Source organism: Carex rostrata, chromosome 2, assembly GCF_964058835.1.
Source record: "Carex rostrata chromosome 2, lpCarRost1.2, whole genome shotgun sequence".
Classification (NCBI taxonomy): domain Eukaryota; kingdom Viridiplantae; phylum Streptophyta; class Magnoliopsida; order Poales; family Cyperaceae; genus Carex; species Carex rostrata.
The window spans coordinates 15,518,490-15,541,900 of record NC_135919.1 but is presented as its reverse complement, the minus strand read 5'-3'; the positions used below and the strand labels follow the sequence as shown (position 1 = coordinate 15,541,900).

Here is a 23,411-nt window from a genome sequence, read left to right as displayed (position 1 = left end):
CCAATCTTGGCAAATGTCGCTTTCAGACGATTGCGGTCCCCAATCCAGGCTGTCACAAGACGTCAGCGGTCCCCCTGGTTGTTACTGGTCCCCTCCAGCTTGTGTTTACATATGACAAATGTTTATGATAATAAGTATGAATACTATAAATTCGTAAGTATGAATACTATATGTTTTGACTATTAATAAAATAGTATTAATCTTGCTCTTTGGTGGTAGTTAGCACGTTTTAACTATTTTTTTTGTCTTTTAGTGCGGGGGACAGATAGGGGACTGAAATAGGGGGATTGTTAGTCGATCCCTTATTTATATATGAATCTAAGAATTAAACTTGATGCACCAGCACGATGCACAACCTGAGGCGGGTCGTTAGCTCTGTAATTTAATTTTGTACAATTATTGCCTTTCAGCTCAACCAGTGTATTTTAATGGGAAGGGATAAATTACACGCATGTACGCAATGAGTTCGTCAATATTTTAATTGTTTTGATTGTACATGTTCTCACTTCTCAGTGTGAGTCGATGAGATAATTTGGGAAGTAAAAAGTAGACGAGTTATAATTAGAAGATTTATAAATTAATTTTAATGCATTTATTTTTTGAATCATTATTTACCACTTTACTCTATACAAAATTAATTCAAAATTTTTAATTTTTTTTTATGTTAATGTATCACTTGTAAAGTAGACGAGTTTTAATAATTTGAATTCGTCATTTAAAATCAATCTGATATATTTTAGAGTTGAGTCTACAAAGAGATTTGATGAACTTAAGAACATCCTAGTTTTACTCTATATAGCCAATGTAGTTGCGTATTTACATCATTTAAATATTATTTTTTTATCAAATTAGTTTTGAAAATTAAGGCGGAGCTATATTAAATTAAGAGAATTGTCTCCCCTGGTGTAAAAAAATTTAATAAAATTTGCTTGGATAAAAAATAAATGTAAGATCATGCCTCACCTAGGTAATTTTTTAGCTCCTCGAAAAAAACATAATTTCAAAATTTTGTTTATAACTATTATAGCAATTGGAAACTATTATATGGACATGTAGCAGACTCAAGTGGCACCGTCACTGGCAAAATAACACGAAGTTATTACAGGCACATATAATGATGATGTACATACCTTATAGCAATTATAGGAATCGCTAGAAAGGGCGATCTGTTTCACGAAGCTGGTTTGAGAGTCGGCCAGTTTCACCACGCCTCTTCATCTCGCCCCTCTATTTATCTCTCTTTGTTTGTCTGGTTCAACTTGCTGCGTTTCAATTGAGCGAATAGATTCGTTCAAGGATTCCGCCGCTTGTTGTATTTTATGTTCGTCTCGACTTTCCGGGTTCGATTGAGAGTTTGTGAATTCATTATGTCCCGTAGTATCTACTATATCTATATATGAATAAGGTATGTATTTTGGTTGTTGCCGATGACGAGAACGCGACGAGTTGTCTTCTTTCTTCTCTTTTTTCTTCTTCCTCCTCTTTCAATGGTGACTGTCCTGATTCGGTTGATTCAGTTTCCGGCCTGATTTGATTCAGTGCCATCTCGGTTGAGTGGTGACTGTCCTGGTTCGATTTGATTCAGTGCCCTCTTCTTTCCTCCTCTTGAGTGGTGACTGTCCCGATCTGATTTGATTCAATGCCTCTCGGCTGTGAACTCCTCTGGGTGGCGTCGAATTCGGAAAGAAGAAGACGTTTCATCATCAAGAAAGGGTTCGACGCAGTAGCTCAATATATGCAACTCGAAGAAATTACTGTTGTGTCTACATTCTCAGATAATAAAATCGAAAGGCCCACCTACTTGTTATTCGGGCGCGAATAGATCAATTCTCATTCTCTGACTTCACGTATATTTTATTTTCTGACATAGCAAATTAGATGATTGTACAGGTAGCTCAATGTATAGGTTTTAATGTTTCTTAATTTTAACAAAAGAAACCTATGTAATAGATACTTTGTAAATTATTGGATCAATGCAATCGCCTACAGGCTTTCAACTAAAAAAAAATTATAGGAATCGCTAGAAGGAAAGTGTTATCGAAGACATTGCGACTTTTGAAATGATTAGATAAACTTTATTAGTTTTAGGAATTGTTACCATAGTGACAAATAAATTATTCGAGTTCAGCTCGGCGAGGTCAAAAATTCGTAATTCGGAAATAATTCAGGTATAATTCGGGAATGATCCGAAATCATTCGGACCAAAGATTTGTCCTTCAAGGGAGAAAAAAAAATATATATATATATATTCTGAGAAAATTTGAGAAAAATTTTGGAAAAAGTTCGTAAAATTTGCGTATTATTCAGATTTAATTCAGTCAACCGAATAATTCAGCGTTCAGTTCGACATCACCAAAAAAAAGAATTATTCATATATAATTCGGATATAATATGCGAATCTTGTCTCTATGATTGTTACAGTTGTCTCTATTTTCACATGTTATTTGATTCTATTTGGTCTAGTCTCTCAAAACATAAGCTAGAAAATATTTTCAAATACTCTAGAAACTAAAGAGAAATTTTATAAACAATATATTGTATTGTCGTCAGAGGCGGAGCATGAAAATAAAATAAAATGGAACCTAATTTTCATCATAGATCGCAATTATATAATTACTTTATAAAACAAGCATATTTTTTTTTTCTAAAAAAAACATGACAAACTAGAATAAGGTGGAATTTTTGTCGAAAGTATTTTGGACAAAACCTCATTTAAAACCATCTATACCATTCAATTTATATCAAAATCCGCACAAACAGTTTAGATTCTTGTACCAGTTGGTAGCTTCTACCAACCTTTCCAAAAAAAAAAAAAAGTTTAGATTCAATGGCCATTTAAATTTATCAAGTTTTAAATATGTTCGCACAGATCTCAATACTAATCAGACGGTTAAGCTCAAATTTAGATGAGGCTAGTATCCTCTCCATTACTGTAAAAGATTCTCTTCACTTTACAGTTCCCAGAACTCCCAGCTGCTTTGGGATTCGAGCTAGCGCAGGGGCAGTATTATTGTGCTTTGAGAATCGTGCCAAGTTAAAAAGAACGGTCCAAATCCAGTAATTATAAAAAAATCTCTATTACGGTAGCCGAGAGGATCTGAATTCTTGGACAAAACCCAATCCGAAAAGAATATATTTTGGTCAGATTTAGGCAAGTGCCTTCTCCAAACTCGTGTGGCTCTGTTACTAGTAGTTGTCATTTTCGCTCAATTTGAAGTAATTAAACAAAAAATATTTAATATATTTCTGAAAATAAAAAATAGATTTTTTTCATGAGTATGGTGCTATAATTTGTTTTTCCTTGGTTCCTTAGAACTCGGAAGTCTACATTAGAATGACGAGCGAAGAACTACCGATTTTTTATATTATACTAACAATTAATTTTGAAGTTAAAAGTTTTAAAAGAAATCGAAAGTCAAATGTTGTGAAAAAAAAAATTCATGTTCTACTTCTAACACATTCAGTAGTAGAGCTGCTAATGAGTCGAGCCGGCTCGCGAATCAATGAGTTGAGCGGCTCAATATTTCATAATGAATCAATGAGTTGAGCGGCTCGAGTCGAGTCGAGCTTTTTCTTTCATGAGCCGAGTCGAGCCGAGTTTTTTCTTTCAAAAATGAGCCGAGTTAAGAGCCGAATCATTGGGCTACAATTGACGAGCCGAGTCGAGTTTGAGCCGAATCTTAATCATTAGCAGCCCTATTCAGTAGCAAAAGACAAAAAGAAAAGTTGATGACGGATTATTCTACCAGCGTTTAAACAGAGGAGGTATGCCTTTTGGGATGTATAATTATATGTATTTTACAACAATAATAAGACAGGACGATGAGCTTCTTTCAGATGATTTTTGTTATCAATTTTCGGACGTAGTCATGCAGTGATTTTTTTTTTTAAAATAGAATTCTTTTTAACTCTTTTAACAAAAAAATAGAACTCTTTTTAACCCTTTTTAACGGAGCAAGCACAGTGCACAGAGTTTTTATAAAAATAACATCCACCGATCCCTACGATTGGTGTAGCAAGAAAATCATTTTCTCTACCGATTTCTAGAATCAGTGGAGCTATTTTTATAATAAACTTCATATTTATCTCTAGGATTAGGTGCAAAAATGGCTTCACCGATCTTAGAGATCGTTGGAGAAAATGGTTTTCTTGCTACACCGATCCTAGGAATCGGTGGAGGCTATTTTTATAAAAATCACGCATAAGTTACTTGTTCCGTTAAAAGGATTAAAAAAAAGTTCTATTTAAAAAAAAATCCTAGCATTTGTCGAACTTTTTTTTTTTTTTAATTTTATAGTGTTAGTTGTGCAAGATAAAAACCAGTGTGAATTTAAAAAATATCAGTATTTTCGATTTTCAGCACTTGGGTTTTTTAATTTCCAAAAGCCTAATTTTAGAATAAACTTTTATTATTCTAAAAAATTTCGTGAAGTGGTGAATCTAATGTCATATCCAAATAATAAATTTGTGAAAGATGTGTTCCATGTGACATGACAAGTTTAGTCATGATCCAAGTTTTGTTTCTTAAATTTGTGAAATGTTAAATAATATTAATTACTCGTCTCAAAAAACCATCCCGTTTATATTTACTACGTGAATTAACTTTTTCAGGGGCTGACTCAGGATTTTCATTGGGAGCAAAAAAATATTGAATCGGGTTTAAATAGTTTATCGGATTTAAACCCATTAACTAATTAGATAATCGATAAAAAAATAATGTTTTGACTTATATTTTCCAATACCCTGACTTATAATTTCTGATCCTATAACTAATAATTAATATTACCAATCATAATTCAAGAAATTTATTTTGATTTTAACACTAAATTTAACCCGAATTACAAATTAAACATCCAGAAGGAGACAAAAAAATTTCCAGAGAGGAATAAAATCGATCGGTACCAATAGATCACCACTAAAATTCAAAATCCAGAGAGGAGACTGCCCCTATGCTACAGTAGATCCGTCCCTTGATTTTTTTTGTGAGAAAAAAATCAGATCGTGTAAATTTGAAGAGTGGATTATATACTATTTTTAAATTGAAAAAGTAATGGATCTTGTATTGTAAGTACTGGACGAGATATGGACAAAAAAATAATTGGACGCTAGTTAAGCACATTTCATGTTAAAATGGTAATTTTAAGTGCACGGTTTGAGTTTGGAGATGTAAAAGGTAGCTTATTTTTTAAAAATAAAAGTTATTCAATTATTTAATATTTATAAATAATTGTATTTTTTTATTTCGAAATCTGTGATTTTTTATGCAATAAATATTACTTTCGTCATTAGATCAAAGACCGATATTTTAGTTTGTTATAAATATAATTTTGTTGTTTAATGTTATTATGAACATTATAAATTAATTTACTTAGAAAATAAAGAACTATCAATTATTTGAAAGATTTTGGATTAATCTAACAGATATACACACAGAATTTCCTAGAAACCGATGGATCTAGCAACCTTTTTGGATTTCCCAAAAATTGCAGCCAACCACGTGCGTGCAGGGTTTTCATAAAATTCTCTATAAATATATAGAGGAGGGTTCAAATGCACCCAAATTTTTGTGTACCCAAATGCACTCTATCTTTCAAATCCTTTTTCTCCGTTTTCAAAGTCCGAATAGTCAATTCGAACCGTTAGATGCGATCTATATATTAAGATGTGCTTGGAGACCAAATTTTACATTTTTTGGAATTTTTTTACTATTTATTAAACCACTTTAAAAATCGCTGATTCAATGGCCCAGAAAATGTAAAATCAGCAATTTTCAAAGTGGCTTAATAAATAGTAAAAAAATTTCAAAAAATGTAAAATTTGGTCTCCAAGCACATCTTAATATATAGATCGTATCTAACGGTTCGGATTGACTATTCAGACTTTGAAAACGGAGAAAAAAGATTTGAAAGATAGAATGCATTTGGGTGCACAAAAATTTGGATGCATTTGAACCCTCTTCAAATATAATTGGTCTTCCCCAAGTAATGATATTTATGAAGTTGTAATTATTGGAGGTAGCATATATCTAGCAGCTATATTTGGAACTTTCGCCTTCTTTTAATCGGCGCCTTTGATTTCATTTCGTGCTCGGTCAGAGAATACATTCCCTATCTACCTTTACCCTTGCATAAATAAAAGCAGCACGTTACCTTCCTTTCTCTCTAAACCACCCCATTTCCAATCCCAAAGACCCAAACCACAATTGACATAGCAATACGCTATTCTTTCATCTGGCTCTCGGATTTCCTTGCAATTGTTTGCTTTCTTGATTATGACAATTCCTGTTACAAGCACTAGTTTGTATATGCTACCCGGCCGAAACACAACCGGCCGCTCTCCTGCACCATCAAGTGCTCTGTTCTTCTCCCCACGCTTCCTCTGCTGCTGCTGCAGATTCAGACTCAGGCTCTCTTTCCCCTAAAGTTTTTATTAAGGATCAGGTATATAAACCGTACGTACACGTATTCTTACAGTACCAGAGAAGCAGCGTAACAATGGCTCCGGCACAGTCATCAAGCCGAACCGGCATAGCAAACAAGACAAGCAACCCACAGAGGGCTGCGTCATTCCACGGTAAGACGGTGCCTCCAGAGCAGAGGCAGCTGCGACGGCCAAGGACACATCCTGACTTGCTCTTGGGAAGGACAAACGGGTTGTGTCCCGAAAAACCAATTAGAGATAGGGACGCCCTTGTGCCTGGTAGAGGTGCAAGTGGTGGTGCAGATCATGAGCCAGTGAGAAAGACGCCGGTGAAAGTTTTACTGCATGTGACGGTGCAGCAAAGCATGTGGCCACTTCAGGTCATGGCATTTTCCGAGTGGAGCGTAGCGGATCTGGTGGTCTCGGTTCTGCGACAGTATGTCAAGGAAGGGAGGAAACCGCAACTGGCATCGGCTGATCCCTCCACCTATGGCCTCCATTATTCTCAATTTAGCCTTGAATGTAAGTATCGATTTTCATTTGTTAATCTTTACCAGTTTATACGCACGTGCAATGTATTCATGTATGCACCATCTGTAATTAGCAATCAATTTTCTTAATCAATTAATTAAATGGAATTCTCCGCATCGTGGTATTTTACTAACATAATTTCTTTAATTGAGATTTAATCCTTATTTCGATATTCTAGCACAGCACAGCACAGCCCACTGAAATAATTCACTATTTTTGTATGTTATAGGTTTGGATCCTAAGGAGAAGTTAATTGGACTTGGTTCAAGGAACTTCTTTCTCTGCCCAAAACAGATCGCTGTCTCGGATTCTGTCGCTGCAAATGGGGCCGCCTCTCCTGCTTCATGTTCCAATCAAGCTGAGAAGGCATCCAAGACTGGCATTCCATGGCTCAGATTCATGGAATTTTTATTATAGATATCAACTTTATGTTCTTTAATTAATCAGCGTGCTTGCATTAGTTCGGTTGATTATTATCTTCTTCTTTATTTTCCTTTTTCTAAGCGCTTGCTCTTATAATAATCCAGCAACCTACAAGAGCCTATGATTTGTTTGGCTGTTGATATATATAGCGTGTCTTTTATTTTATTCTTCCTTATTCTTTTCAATTATTTATTGACCATTAGGGGCACGTTTATGAGTTAGGACTGTCACCATAAGTGGTAAGTCGTAACTTTAAACAAGGAGATGCGTAGCGTTTTAGCCTATCACATATTGACATGTGGAATGTTAAAAAAGAAAAAAAACTAATTGTTTTCCTTCAAAAGCATCACAAAACTATTTTACACCATATTTATTCCGTAGTTGACCGCAGTTGAGGATAAACATAAATCCTCACATAATCTTGAGAAAAATTGCAAATTCATTATTTTGTACATCTCAAAACAGAACAACTCGGTGTTGCAGTAAGTAATATGAATAATTATGGAGAATCAGACTTTGATCTAGTGGCAAAGATAATAATTTATATGTAAAAAGTTGTAAACTTAAAAGAAACAATTCATTATGAATATTAATTAGTTTGGTGTCTTGATCTCTAATTTCTACTTAAAAAATATAAATAATATTGCATTTAGTTTGAAAATGACCGACTTTGTCTTAATAATTCCGAGTAAAAAGTGTCTGCTGATATTCTGTGAAAGAAAGGAAGACAATAAATTAAAAATGGCGTAATAAATTATTAGCAATACAGTGTTCAAATATAATTTTGCAATTCTTAGGTTGATTTTATTTTACTCGGATACAAAAATATCCGAGTAAAATGGAATTATTTTTATAAATCATAATTAATTAAATTAATTTTAGCAAACCAGCATTATTATTTTTTTTTACAAAAAATCATAAGGTCCGAATCCCCAATTCGGTCTCTAAATTTTACTTTTTTTCTGCAACGAATTGGGGATTCGTTATGGCCTTATTTTCCAGCTTTTTGTGGACACGACCACAGAAAATCCCACAAAGGGGAGACCGAATAGGCTACTCGGTCTCCATGTTTTTTTTTAATACCCTTCTTCTCTCTCCAAAAAAATATTAACATGCAAATCCAATTAAATATTAATATGCATGACATGCAAACTCAATTAAATATTAACATTCATTCTATTACTCTACATTATTCTACAATTACACTACAAAAATCTAAATTACACTAAAAAAATTAAATCATTCAACAATTGATTTATACTACATGCAAAAAGCTAAATTACTCATGCAAACTAAAAAATTCTACAATTAATAATTACACTACATAAACTTAAATTCCACTAAAAAATTAAATCATTCAACAATTAATTTATACTACATCCAAAAAGCTAAATTACTCTACATGCAAACTAAAAAATTCTACAATTAATAATTACACTACAAAACCTAAATTATACTAAACAAAATACCGGTCGTTTTATGTCTACCGTCGATAGAAAACTTAAACTGAATTTTTGAGGCACTAAACGACGTTTTTTTTTTTTTGCAATTATGATGCTTTGGATGCCCAGGGTTCTCCCTCAAGAAAAATCCGGATCCGTCTTGTCCCTCCATTTCCGAAAAGTGGTCATATGTGCAAATCCGACTTTCCTAGCCAAAGTTATGGCTGTTTAAAGTTTTTTCAAAAGCTGAATTTTGGAAATTCATAACTAACTATAGAAAAATCCAAATAAATTAAAATTTGTGTCAACTATGTGTATTTTTTAATGCTCTACATGTTGGTGTAATCATTTTTGCAGTTTAGTCTCTGTATCAGTCCAGACTTGCTAATTTACCAGTAGAGGTCAAATTTGTTGTATTACTCTACATGCAAACTAAAAAAATTCTACAATTAATAATTACACTACAAAAACCTAAATTATACTAAACAAAAAGCTAAATCATAGTTTAAGAAAAAAAAGCAAAATGTAGAGACCGAATTGGGTATTCGGTCCTTATGATTTTTGTAAAAAAAAATAATAATCATGCTACTTTGTTAAAATTAATTTAATTAATTATAGTTTATAAAAAAAATTGAGTAAAATGTGTCTACTGGTTTTTTTTTTTTTGGAACTAAGCGGAAATTCCAATATACTTTTAGGCTGGCAGATATGTCTAATACTGTTCAAGATTAACAGGTCCTATGCAATTATTTACAAGACAGTCAGGTACACTGGGTTGGGCCGACATCAAGTCCGAGGCATGATCGGTAACAATCAAATGTCTCGGCCTAGAAAGCTGTTGTTTTGAGTTGACAGTCAGTGTCAGATATCGCCTCCAAAATTTAAACAGTGGCAGAAAAATTGAATGTAAAAATGTATAATAAGATTTGAGTGAGTCTATGGTACTATGCATATTACGATTTGTTATCGTGCTACGGCTCTATATTCGAGTTTTCAAATTCTAACGGTCGATCCAAACCGTTCATCTTGTTCTCTATATTAATATGTGTTTGGAGACCAAATTTTACATTTTTTAAAATTTTTTTACTATTTTTTTAGATTTATTGAAAATCACTGTTTTTGGATGGTCCATAATTTTCAGATCAAGTAATTTTCTAAATATCTAAAAAAATAGTAAAAAAATTTCAAAAAATGTAAAATTTGGTCTCCAAACACATATTAATATGGAGAACAAGATGAACGGTTCGGATCGACCGTTAGGATTTGAAAACTCAAATATAGGGCCGTAGTATGGTGCCAACCCGTGATATGCATAGTACCATAGACTCACTCTAAGATTTTAACTCAAGTTCTTTTACAGCTACAATAAGTAACTTAACAACTAAGTTACAAAAAAAGTATTTGATACTTTATAAGAGGGCTAAATTATATAAAAACTTAAGAAAAAAAGTCAATTAAAATTTAAAATTTTAGAATTATAGAGATGGCTTGGTATTTTTTGAAGCACACTAAGATCCATCACTGTCTGATATTCATACCAGAATGTAGGTTTCAGGATAGTCAGTATCAATTATTAATATTCAGATATGATGAGATATGTTTGAATATCGTATTTAAAGGTACAGTTACAAGTTATAGAAACTTTTATATCTGATCGGAATCCTTATCTGGACCCCACATAGGATACTTGGTTCATCCAAATATGCACCAAATCCGATAATCATATAGAAATTCGATTTGATGTTAATGTATAAATAATTATGATAAGAATAAATTTTTTAATAATGACAATTGATGCTACCACATTTAAATGTAGGATACAGAAGAATTGTTAATATTTTGTGTTTATCACCTCTTCCTTCTCCCATTTTAAAACAAGGGTATCTTCTGATATGAATATGTCAAATACGTGAAATAATGGTTTGATTTAGATATATTATAATAACAATTTGAAATTTTAATTATGTTCTCATGATATGTTGAATTATTATGTCAACAATTAAATTCTGATTTTAATCAATGTTTTTCAATTAGGTAGATTATAATAAAATATTTGACGAGAAATGTTAAAAAAAATAGAGCTAAGATTATGATGTTGGGAAAAAAAAAAAAAAACTTCATTAAATGCACGTGATATGTATTCGTCCGATAACTAAGCATAATCCGATCTTTCACAAACAAGTTATAGATATTTATTGTACAAATCTGAAATAATATGCTTGTAAAGTCCATTATTATTATTTCTTAAAAGAGGCTACTGCCCATTACATTCCTGAAATCATATAATTACAAAAACCAGTTTATCAGAGTCGTTACACTTTGAATAGAACACTGTTCCTTGCTCATAACAGCACAAAATAACCAAGTAAAGAGAAAATAATTAAACCAAGTTCTTGACACATCTAATCTCTAAAAAAAAACTAAGTTTGCTAAGACTAAACCACATTAATTGTGAAGGGCTCAGATATATTATAATAACAAAAAAAGATTCCTTCTTGTGCTACATAGAAACTTAAGGCATCCTTGGTGGAGACACCCTTCAACTACAGTCATGGCTTCCTGACTCACATTACTTGACCAATAAGAAATTAAGGATTTGATTAGTTAAATAATATTTCTAGCAGTCATAATAGAGTTTGAATTAAAACACAAGTTATTCCTGATTTTTCAAACGGTCTAACATAATGCACAAATTTAAAAAAAATAATATACGAATTCAAACATAATGGTACCCAAATACTACTTTGATAGCACCTCTTCTGCATTTGAAGTTAGTGTGTTGGCCTGTTGGGTATTTCTAGATTGTTTTGTGTCTTTATGTTTTGGATTCCGCACTAGATATGCCTAGCTATTTGGATCTGAAATTTACGAGCCCTCCTATTGATGGCTGAAATTTCGGCCCAAAAATACTCAGGCGGAATTATTGGTTTAAATGTATCCAGCTCTTTTTTTTAGCTTTTCAAAAAAGTTCATCATCAACTCACTAGTGTAGAAAATGCAAGACCACAATAAATTATGTATTGTCTCCGCTTATTTGTGTACAAGATGCGCTACCACCGAGTAGAGGTTCCATGTGAATCTGGATCCTTCCGAATTGTATATTTGTATGGATTCATTGGTCTCTCTCTGGCTCTTTGCATCTCTTAAATCGGGGACACGACAAGATTCTAATCTAACGGTGCCTACTTAAACAGAGAAGACAAAACGCATCGTGAAGTCGACTTGGTGTGCAACTATGGGCTTACAGCTCAGTTCCTATTTATTTATTTTTTTCCCTAAAGTGCAACACTGTTGTCTATGTAATAGAATCCACTTACAACATTTCTAAGTTACCATATTTTATAATAATTTAATTTTGTAATTTTCAAAGTTCAAACTGTCAATCAAAACTGTTCAACATAATATTTATATTAAAAATGTGCTTAGATAACAAATTATATATTTTTTGGAAAAATTTTACTATTTATTAAGTATTTTACCAAATTGTTATTTTTTAGTGGTCCAAAATTGTCTAAAAACAACAATATTATAAAATACTTAATAAATAGTAAAAAAATTCAAAAAAATGTAAAATTTGATCTCTAAGCACATTGTAATCATGTTGAACAGTTTGGATTGACTGTTTGGACTTTAAAAATCACGAAACCGAATTGTTGTAAGATATTGTAATTTACAAATGTTGTAAATGGATTTCTCTCTTAATAATATGTTTAAAATTTTATGTTTTGATAAATATTTTTATGTGGATAATGAAAAGCTTTGTACTAAGATATGAATTATCCCACAAAAAGAACAACTTTGGGTCCGATGTCCTCAAATTTGGGTCCGATTATCACACTAAAATATATATACAATCGATGTAATAATTTGCTAAACAAAGGCATTGATAATATTATACGTATATTTTTATTGAGTTATGTTATTCATGCATAGGGATGCACAAAAAGTTCGTAGTTCGTGATTCCATTTGAATTTGATTCAAAAAAAGTTAGTAATTAATTCAATTTGAAATTAGTTCGTTTTGAAACAAAACAAATCAGTTCGGTTCAAATCTTATTCCAACTCAAACTCAAACTGGATATAGATCATTCGAAATTGGTTCGTGAACTATTTAGATTCGAATCTCAAATAATGCAACTAAAGGCTTCAACTATTAATCTTTAATAATGTAAGAACCAAACTTATATATCATAGCTCAAAATTGTTAATATAAAAAATGTTTCAGCAGCGTAACAAATAACAATGGAAATAAGTTACATTTGACTAAGTCCATGCTGTGATTTTAATCAATCCAACAGCGTAAATGGTAAAGGAATTTTGGACTGACCCATAATCCATCAGTGTGAATTCGTAAAAGGTAAAAGATAAAAGGAAACCGCGTGAACTTTGTTCTACGCGAAAAAAACTAATGCATAAACTACCGGTGGCTGTCAAAAAAATTTGTAATTCGTGATTCGTGATTTGATTGACTTCAATTTGATTTGAAAAAAAATCACAATTAATGCATTCAATTGAAGTTCGTTTTGAAACAAATCAAACCAGTTAAGTTCAAATCTTATTCAAACTCCAAATCAAACTCAAACTCAAACAAGTTTGATTTGGTTGGATTCGTTTCCACCCCTATTCGTGCATCAAATACAACTTAAAAATCCATCTACCAACAAATTGGAAATTATACGGTTTAATTTTAATAGAAATTTAGATGTACATGTTACAAAATCATAGTCAAATTTGCATAATAAAATAATCGGTACTAAAATGAACAAATATAATTCATTTGTTGTAAAATTGAATAAAAAAGCAACAAAAATATAATAAAGAACAAGAGAAATATAGAGAGAATAATGCAAAATTTTATTGCTCTGGTTTTGTTCATCATACAATGTACATATATAGGCTTCTACTTATAGTTCAATTGAAGCAAATGAAGAGCCTCAATACAAAAATTAAATACATTACTGATGTCATAAAATAAGGAATTAAAGCTTGTAGAATGCTAAAAGATTGAGGGAATACAAACAGACTTGGAAAATGAAATTATTAAATTCGGTTTATAGCAGCACTGAATCTTAAGTTAAGATTTACATCAAAACCATGATGTTTTATAAAAGATAGACGATAAAATTATTAAATTTTTAAGTAAATTTTATATTATTTCATCCGAAACAAAAACAACATGAAAAATAACAACGAAACTGTATTTTTTTTTTCATATTTATATTTTATTAATTATTTCACTATTCTCCTTAAAAGGAAAAACAAAAAAAACAAAACAAAACAATCAAGTAATGTAGAAAAATGTATTTCCTATGTATTAAACGCAAAAGCTTGCTATTGCCATGCAAATAAATCGGATGAGAGGTTTGTATATTGATCTGAACCATCGGATGAGAGTTTCGCCTTGTGTCGCGATCTAAAATTTAATAATTTTAAAATTTACAAAGACCAACTCACCGAATCAGTGGATCAATGGCACTTGCTTCACCGATCAACTCATTCGGTGGAAGCATCAAATAATCCAGTCAAAAATTTGTTTTTAACCGATTAAAATATTATAATTGTAAAAATAATTTGAAAAATAAATGAAGTCTTTTAGAATTTAAATGTACTACAATAATCACAAATAAAAATAGATAACATATTTTAAAATTTAGATATAATAGAAGGATCACAGAATATTTTTCAAATAAGATTTTTTGTGGCGTAAAAAAAATACAAATATTTATTTCTGTCAGTAAAAAAAATGTTAGGTTCCGAGTTATTAATTCTTGTTCAAATTTTGAATATGGGTGAATAAAAAAAATACCGTGGTCCTTCTAGTACTTTCAGATTGTAAAGTACTATATTTCTTTTTTGTAGATGTCATTTCATATTTTAATATTTTAATATTTTTCTAAAATTATTTTTAAAGAAATAGATGAAATATCTTAGAATTTGAATTAAATAAAATCACGATACTTTTTATTTACCCAAATTCAAAGTTAGAATCAGAATTAATAGTTCAGAATCTAACATATTTGTTTTTTTTCTACCAACACTTAAAAAATTATTTTTATCTTTTTTATAAATGCAAAATATCTGACCTGAAAAATATTTTGTAGTCCTTCTATTACATCTAAATTCTAAAATATTTTTATCTATTTTATTTTATAGTACATTTAAATTTTAAAATACTCCGTCTATCGTTCTAACTTCTAAAAACCTTTTGCAATTCCAATAGTTTAATCGGTAAAAAATGAATTTTTAGCTGAATTTTTAAAATAAATAATTTGATGGGTCCACCGTACAATAGATCGTTAGAGAGTCTCTCATTTCTCCACCGTTTCACTGGTTCGGAAGAGCTATTTTTTTTGTAAATTTTAAACTAAGACGTGCTGGTTTTGTTTGAAATTTTATGTTTATTTCTTTTTTATTAAAAAAAAAATCCCCTAAGCGACATTTAGCTAACATGGATCCTACGTGTACAAATAATTTGACTCAGTGTTCTTGACTAAAATATATGCCCCCTATGACCCCTACATTATTGGAGCGAGTCCAGCGACCTTTCCCAACTCTAACGGTCCCCAGAGAGCAGAGGCTCAGTCGTCCATCCTTGATGGCCGAAAGTTAATACAATATCAATTTTTTCATTGAATTTAGCAAAATAATATTTCCTAGGGATGCCCATCATTTTCTGCTTCTTAACACGTGTCTAGCATCGTAGGCCTCTTCCTTACACCTGTCCATGCCTAAAAGCATCGCCCAACCCACCATTAAAAAAAAAAACCTCAGCGCCGCATCTTCCCCATCATCTCGACGACTCGACCTTTCTGTTTTTCTCTTTCTCGTGATCATCGTTTACCCAAAAATGGCCGCCGCGACAGCGACCGCTGCTTCCTTCTCCGTCGCCGCGAGACGCCTCTTATGCCCCACTTCCTTTCCATCTGCTACGATCCGCTTCCGCCAGTTCAGAACCGCCGCACGACCTAACCTCCTGATCTCAACCCAAACCCCTCATCAACGCCTCCCCCTGCAACGCTCATATGCCACCGCCTCCCCTGCCACCTCCACCACGATCTCCGTCGGAGACAAGCTCCCAGAAGCAGCCCTCTCTTACTTCGACTCTGACGACGAACTAAAAACTGTGACCATCTCAGAGCTAACCAAGGGCAAAAAAGCGATTCTGTTCGCCGTTCCAGGGGCATTCACGCCCACTTGCTCACAGAAGCACGTGCCGGGGTTTGTTGAAAAGGCAAAGGAGTTGAAAGCAAAGGGGGTGGATGTGATTGCATGTGTTTCAGTGAACGATGCGTTTGTGATGAAGGCATGGAAGGAAGATTTGAAGGTCGGAGATGAGGTGGTGCTGCTGTCCGATGGGAATGGTGTTTTTACAAAGGCGCTTGGAGTGGAGTTGGATTTGAGTGATAAGCCGGTTGGGCTCGGTGTCAGGTCCAGGCGTTACGCGCTCTTGGCTGAGGATGGAGTGGTGAAGATTCTCAATTTGGAGGAAGGCGGCGCTTTCACTACCAGTGGCGCTGAGGACATGCTCAAAGCTCTCTAAATTATATATTAGTTTAATTAAAGTAATGCATCTTTTTTTTTTATTTAGCTCTCTAAATTCGATATTAGTTTAATTAAAGAGTATTGCATCTTCTTTTGTTGTTTTTTTCTTTCTTGTTACTGTTATGAAGTTATCCTGTTCCAGGTACTTTCTTTGTTGTTATTGTTTTCCAAGACATTGTCTGTTTTTCTTGTTTGGAGGTCGAATTTGACTTGTGCTATGCGATATGAACAACGATCCAATGCTTTGTATATGCTTGTAATCCATTCAAAAGCGGAAATTGTTTTACAATTGCTTATTCTTACGTGTCAATTGCTATTTCAATTGCTGGGTTGTACGCTTATTTCATATTTAGCAAGTTTGCTTAATAAGAAATGATTTCTTAAAGCCACGCTGGCTAAGTAATTGGTTGATATTCTTTCTTTCCCCTCTCTCTCTCTTAGAAAAGACGAAGCCTTTTTCATTCGATTTTTTTTACATTTCGCTCAGATTTCTTCATTTTTTGTTGCTAATCAATCTGTGTAATTCTCCCCCTTTTTTTTATCTTCATTTAGACCTCCCTCTTGTTCAAGACTTTTTACCCTAGAGATTAACGCTGTCTCCGTCTATGGGCACGGGAGCCAGAGAAAAGATCAGAAATGGAGGAGTCGATAGTGGCAGCATCTCGGAGGTTGTTCAGCGTCTCTAGACTGACGAGTCTACACTGAGGCGGAGGCTGTTCCAATCTTTCTCCTTCCGCAGCCCCCACGAGCAGGCCATTTTCGACATTGTGCCAAGATCAAGGCGTTACTGCTTTTGTTCTTCGATACAAATGCATGTGAGGCGTGACTGTTTAGCAATTAATTAGCAATTAATTATAATTGCTGAATTGGAGATGCTCTGACCTCCAAGGCTCCAATGTTGTTGTTTTCCAAGACAATGTCTGTTTTTGTTGTTTGGAGGTCGAATTTGACTTGTGCTATGCAATATGAACAACGATGCAATGCTTTGTATATGCTTGTAAGTTGTAACCCTCCAACGACATAGGTACCATTGGAGAAACGCGAACCCACCATCGCAATGTAGTTGTTAAAAGATTTGTAATATTTTGTAATTTGCAATTTCATACTGATACATTTAGCAGTTTAAGAATTCTGAATGGATTAGAAGTCCAAGATTCAGGATTCACATTTCATAGGAAATAATAAAAAAAATTAAATAAGCAAAAAGAATAACTTATGGTAGCAAATGTTAGTAGAGTTTGACAAACGCACAAAATTTGTTAAACTTTACCACAAATCAATCAAAGAATCAAAATCAACGAGGAATTGAGGCACGGCCTGCTTGCATTCAGTGAGAAGGTCGATCAAACTCTTAGTGAGATGGGCATCTGCTTGGCAAAATAAACTGTGGAGCACTCCAGTCACTGAATGACGTGCTATTCTAGTTAGTATTTCGGCGTATTCTTCGATCGAAGAGGGAAAATCAGCAATAAGAACCACCTCGAAATTCTCAAGTTTGTCCAGTTGGAGGCTTTGTTTATCCTTCACCACAACTCTCATGACCTTCTCCCTGCAGTATCAGTTTTAATTTCTAACGTCTCAAAAACAAAAAGAAAAGAAAAGGACATAAAAATACTCCTTTTACTTTCAATGAAATAAACTAATCTGGCCATCAATCCAAACTAATATTTGTAAAGCAAACAACTAAAACGCCAAGAACTTAACAGCTGTTTTACTACAGTATTTTCAATTCTAGTTATTCAACAAGTCCATATCCTAGATTTGAATCACGACCCAACAGTTCAAAGCAAGCTTGGAGAGCCAGTGGCAAAAAATGGCAGAAAATATATTACAAACACCTACTTAACGTAAAAAAGTGGCACCAAGATTAATGTTCAAAAATTAGATGGCCAGCTTATATAAGAAATCAATTTCAAAAAATAGATGGCCAGCTTATATAAGAAATCAAGTTCAAAATTATGATCACTGCCAAAAATATTAACCTCAAACTTCCCCCTTACCTATGATGTAGAGAAAAGGAACCATTGTTCGAAGTGTTTGATATTGTGCAGTTTTCTAAGTTGAGGCGTGAAGCTGCCAACTCATTCTTGCTTTCGCTCTTCATAACTAGTAACATTTTAGTTACCTTGCACTTGTCACGCATCGATTCCAACAGAATTTCCTCAATCTAAAATACAAATAGTATCTATTAAAATCCAGGATAGACAAAAATAGTAATGATGATTTTAACAAAAGTCACAAGTTATCAGCAAGCCAAAGCCATGGACTTGAAGTCGCTCACACCAATCAATTTTGCACCGACTCGAGAAGAACTCGCACTATGCAATTTAATGGTATGGCAATTAAACATAACAGCATAAGTGTACAAAATGTCTCACGAAGTACAGAGTTGAGAACCATCAATTGCTTAACCAACCTCTATTAAACGTCCGATTCACACAGAACAGGAGGATGTAGCAAGTAGTTTTTTTTTTTTCTTTTAAATGGAATAGTGTATGTGGTACAATGCACACACATCATTAACATGTGCTGACCGAAATTTTAGAAAAAAAAACTTTTCAATTTTCTGATTTAAATATTGTTGATATATGAACACAAATAGAGCCTAGATGAGGATCTAGCATTTATTCTCCACCCAAAATCATAAGCCCGGAAAATAATTAAAACTTAGTATCAATCATTTAGAGTTGGCAAACCCCAACCAACCCAGACCTGAGCCAATAATTTTTGAAAAGTCAAAATGATCCAAACCTGACTAGTAGTGGAGACGAATGACTGGAAAACCCGACTCTATTCGATCTGAATTAATCAGAAGGCGAACGACTGGAAAACCAAACTATTTGAACTGAACAACTAAAACCCATGTAGATCGAACCCAATTGATCCAAGCATTCAAGCTGAGAGGGACCCGATTGACCTGTGACCGAAGTCATTTGAAAAGTCAAACATATGCAAACCTGACCGACCCTTACTCGAGAAGATTCAAAACCTATGTCAATCCCTAGAAGAACCACCTGTAGCCTGGCCCAAATGACCCGATCAGTAACCCAGGTCGATCCAAAGCTGGACGACTGGAAAAACAATCTGACCCCAACCCGAACGACCGCAAAAAGCGAAAACTATTTTGAACGAGCATAGTAATTCTTTTTTCATTTTTTTCCTCCTTTTTTTCAGAAAAAAAATATTTTACTCATTCATTTGTCTGTTGACCCGAAACCCGACTGAACCCCACCTTATTCAACCCAACCCACATGTTCGCCACCTCTGCTGATTTTACATCTTATTTGCTTCATGTAATTGCTGAGGAAAATGGGTAGTAGCAAGCTGTTCTTTTTTAACCATGTTTTGTTATCAGGATAGAAAAGAAAAAGGGAGGTTACAAAGGAAATGGAATAGAGGAAAACTTAGTCCACTGCTCTTCCTCCCTCTTGTTTTCCTTCCATCATATTCCAATTTAGAGAATAAATGATCACAAGGTTTTGGAGCTTAAAGTAGGTAATACTTAGCAAGTCCCTTTATCCTAAATCACCTAACAAAATTTGTGAAGAAAGAAGATGACTTTATCATTTTTTTGTCATTCCCTCCCCTTCCATTCTTCATTTACCCTCCATCAAAGCATTGTGTTGTTCTTGTAAAATTCAATGCTCTGAATGGCAACATCTTTTGTAAAAATGCAGTCAAATTCAAAAGCTTAAGGTGACAGAAAATATTAGTACAAACAAGATAAATTATCATTTTTGTCTTTCCCTCTCCATTCTTTCCACCAACCTCTGTGCAAACAGTGTAATATTACTGTAAAAATGATATGCTCCGAAATGTATATATTTTGTTAAACACGCAAATAAATTCAAAAACTTAAACCGACAACAACAAAAAATCTCATGTCATTTTTATTAAAATTCTCCTCATTGTGCTTGAAGGGGAAAAAAAGTTTCTACCATGACACCATCAAAACTTGGGACAGTACGACATTATAAGATAGAATATACCTTTGCAATCTTCTGTTCTTGTGATGCACAGTGATGCACATTTTGTGAGATGAACGCGCTTCTGCTGGTAACAGAGTCATTTAGAGACAATCTGGTAATAGGTCCACCAAGAAGGTTATGTGCCAAAGCTGCCATTTGGTCGCAGTGATTGCCAAAAACCATTACATGAGGATTACTGGTTATAGTCTCCTTAATGGAATTAAGCTTGTCGGCGTAATTTACTTCCTCAGAACATCCAATTCCCAACCCATCAATGACCTAACCAAAGATAAAATATATAAGAAACTAGAAAAATGCTGTTTCATCACATGTCCTCAGATTATTCAGATTATAAAATACTGTGTTTGAATTTAAATTAGTTACCAAGAGAGATACAGAAGATATGTCAATGGCTTTTAATGAAACCAGTTCAAGAAGCCTCCCAGGAGTGGATATAAGGAACTCTGGCTCACAACTCTTTAGCCTGGTTTTAACAACAGGTATCAAGGAGGATTAGCGTAACTAACATAGAACGAAAAAAGTTAAATAAAGGAGAAAGGAGAAAGGAGAAAGAGAATGAGAAAAGAAAATACCCATGAAGCTGATGTTGGATTGATGCCCCGGGATGCAAACTGACGGCATGAATACCAAGAGCCTTAAGTGGTTTGCAAATAGATCTGACCTGAACAGCCTTCTCTTGGGTTGGCACTACATACAGCAAGAAAGGGGAGGAGACGAGAATCCCTTGCTTCTCTTTTCTGGCAATTATGTCAGAAACAACTGAAACCGTCCAGCCAATCTGTTCTCTCGTAGCACAGGACCTGCTTGTATCCAACACATTTGACAAACCATTTGAGCAACATCTCCATAAATCTAGACCCCACAAACTTATATCACTTTCTTCCAACTCGCCTTCTTCTCTCCATGCATTTTTTATTGCATTTAGGCACACTACTAAGAACTTAGATGGACAGCTCTGTTCCACTAGATTCTCATCACTCCCAACTAGCATTTTCTTTTGATTTTTCTTTTCACTAGGGTTATCCTTTGATTTCTTCTTCTTGTTCTTTTCAGGTTCTTTCTTTCCATGGCGTTCATTGTAAGGATCGTCAGGTGTCGGAAGGGTATAGCACATTCCCTGAGTCGATCCAATTCAACAAAAATGGGGTCTCAACAGCTCAAATTCCAAAATCAAATTACAGAATAAAAAGAAAGAGAGACTCAACAAGATGAATACCTCACAGATGCGGCGCTTTCCAGCCTTACGGCGGCGCTTAGAGGCGATGATGGCAGCGACGCGAGTTGACACGGCGGACTCGGAGCTTCGCACGCGCTTGCGGTTGTGCCTGTTCTTCTTTCGCATAATTGCGTCATCTCCTTTCGCCATCGGAATTTCTTTTGTCGATTGAGGTTGCGCCGCCTACAGCCGCCTTACCAGTCTCCTCACACCAAAACCCCAGAGAACGATTATTTGAATAACTCTCAACAGAAAGGGAACACTGGAAAAGGAAAGCGGGTTTAGTACAACTATTAAACGAGCGCAATTAGAGCTGGGCTTTATTTGATGGCGGCCTAGAAGTTTGTTTATGTATTGCATCTATTAGTTAACAGGCCATTTACAAGGGCCAGAGGCCCAGAACATCAAACCTTCCCACGCAGGCCCCTTTCTAGGAGGTACAGAATCATATATTTTCTTCGCCCGAACATACTTTTTCAGTACATACTGCATCAATTAAAACCGACGATTTTTTTTCTTTCTAAATAGAAATAATCATTTAAACCAAACAAGCACCCAATGTGCTGGATTTTCGAAAATAAGCTACGATGGAGAATTCCATCCATTATAAAATGAAACAAGCATCGGAGAGCAGTGCATCCAATAATAAAATGTGTTCCACCCTCCACCGTATCAGAGTGCTACAACAGAGCTTATTTTCGGAAATCTAGAATATTGTGTGGTTGTTTTGTTTAAATGGGATGTTTTTTTTTCTATTTTAAAAAAGAAAAATCAAAACCGATGCTGCCCGGCTGCAAATGAGTCATGTTTTAGCGGCTTATACTTATTCGAACTAGGTTTGCATTTATAACAAACTGAACCAGCTCAAAATTGATTGTGGTTTTCAAGTTTTAGATTATTTTCTTGAGCTCGATTCCATAATTAATCGAGACAGCACAGACTGTCCCGTTAGTAGTTACTAGTTAGTTACTATATAATTGCATAAATTAATATTGGCTTTGCCACCTTGTTACTAGTTAGCTCGAAATTCTAACTCATTTTAAAGCTTGAGCTCGCAAAACCAAGTGCAAGTACAAGTAAATCAGCACTGGGGACAAAAGGTTCCATTAGTAGTGATACGGGCTATCTGGGGATAGCGGGCCGTACGCTAAAATGGGCTTAGATTACCTGCTTGGGATTGCAAGTCGAGTAGTGATTGTGCTCGGGAGATCTGAGGACGATCTCTGATCTCGGAAGTCGCAGGGGGCTTCGGAGACTGAGGGAAGATCTCGGAAATAGTATAACTCTAACCTGTCTAATTCCCGAGATGAGTATGTGTGTGTGTATGTGAGTGAAAGCTGGAGTAGCTTCAAGTTCGCCTTTTCCCTGTGGAAGGAGAGCCTTATATAGTGTGATCTACGTACCGCCTTACCCCTGCCAGGGTAAGCCAGAACGTGGGTTAGTTATAAGGTCATGTGATCGTAACCACGTATGACCAGCGGTTATGCAATGTAGGGATAGTTATGCTGTAACTGGCGTCGCGACCAGTTATAGGTAGTTGTAAACCTAAGAGCGATCTCGGAGCTCCATGTCGCAAGGTACGGGCGATCTCGGTCTTATTCAGTCTAGCATATTATGGGCCTCAATCATGAACTTTGCATTATATTCCGGATTAGCCTCGCAGAACGAGGTCCTAATCCCAGCCTTATTCATAACTCAGATTGAAACTAAAAGGACCTTGGAAACACGGCCCTATCAAGTAGTATAATGAATGCACGCCTACGGGCTTTAAGTAGAGAAAAAGAAAAGTAAATCAGCACTTATCGACAGAGAAAAATCGATAAAGCAAAGTTAATACATCAAGGGGCA

At 34.4% G+C, this 23,411-nt stretch overlaps 3 protein-coding genes across 3 annotated transcripts; 2 read left to right on the top strand and 1 right to left on the bottom strand.

Moving 5' to 3' along the window:
• The first annotated feature begins 5,981 nt into the window (after positions 1–5,981).
• LOC144545072 (uncharacterized) lies at positions 5,982–7,539 on the top strand. The gene is made up of 2 exons (XM_078293630.1): positions 5,982–6,942; positions 7,181–7,539. Exons 1-2 carry the CDS (start codon positions 6,495–6,497, stop codon positions 7,366–7,368), a joined length of 636 nt encoding a protein of 211 aa, XP_078149756.1. The 5' UTR covers positions 5,982–6,494; the 3' UTR covers positions 7,369–7,539.
• Positions 7,540–15,561: 8,022 nt separating this feature from the next.
• LOC144545060 (peroxiredoxin-2E-1, chloroplastic-like) lies at positions 15,562–16,456 on the top strand. The gene has a single exon (XM_078293619.1). It carries the CDS (start codon positions 15,664–15,666, stop codon positions 16,354–16,356), a length of 693 nt encoding a protein of 230 aa, XP_078149745.1. The 5' UTR covers positions 15,562–15,663; the 3' UTR covers positions 16,357–16,456.
• A 1,015-nt stretch (positions 16,457–17,471) lies between these two features.
• LOC144545052 (P-loop containing nucleoside triphosphate hydrolases superfamily protein) lies at positions 17,472–21,847 on the bottom strand. Its single transcript, XM_078293607.1, has 6 exons — positions 21,564–21,847; positions 20,920–21,464; positions 20,711–20,810; positions 20,348–20,605; positions 18,359–18,525; positions 17,472–17,907 (listed from the first exon to the last, which is right to left on the bottom strand). The coding sequence occupies exons 1-6, from the start codon at positions 21,711–21,713 to the stop codon at positions 17,625–17,627; spliced, it is 1,503 nt and encodes a 500-aa protein (XP_078149733.1). The 5' UTR covers positions 21,714–21,847; the 3' UTR covers positions 17,472–17,624.
• Positions 21,848–23,411: the final 1,564 nt, after the last annotated feature.

Excerpts from the sequence above, each read along its gene's own strand:
- LOC144545072 (XM_078293630.1), top strand. The coding sequence starts at position 6,495 with ATGGCTCCGGCACAGTCATCAAGCCGAACCGGCATAGCAAACAAGACA. Across the intron at positions 6,943-7,180 it reads TTCTCAATTTAGCCTTGAAT|GTTTGGATCCTAAGGAGAAG; the intron begins GTAAGTATCGAT and ends TGTATGTTATAG.
- LOC144545060 (XM_078293619.1), top strand. The coding sequence starts at position 15,664 with ATGGCCGCCGCGACAGCGACCGCTGCTTCCTTCTCCGTCGCCGCGAGA.
- LOC144545052 (XM_078293607.1), bottom strand. The coding sequence starts at position 21,713 with ATGGCGAAAGGAGATGACGCAATTATGCGAAAGAAGAACAGGCACAAC. Across the intron at positions 20,811-20,919 it reads ATCCAACATCAGCTTCATGG|GCTAAAGAGTTGTGAGCCAG; the intron begins GTATTTTCTTTT and ends TGTTAAAACCAG. Across the intron at positions 20,606-20,710 it reads TATCTTCTGTATCTCTCTTG|GTCATTGATGGGTTGGGAAT; the intron begins GTAACTAATTTA and ends ATCTTTGGTTAG.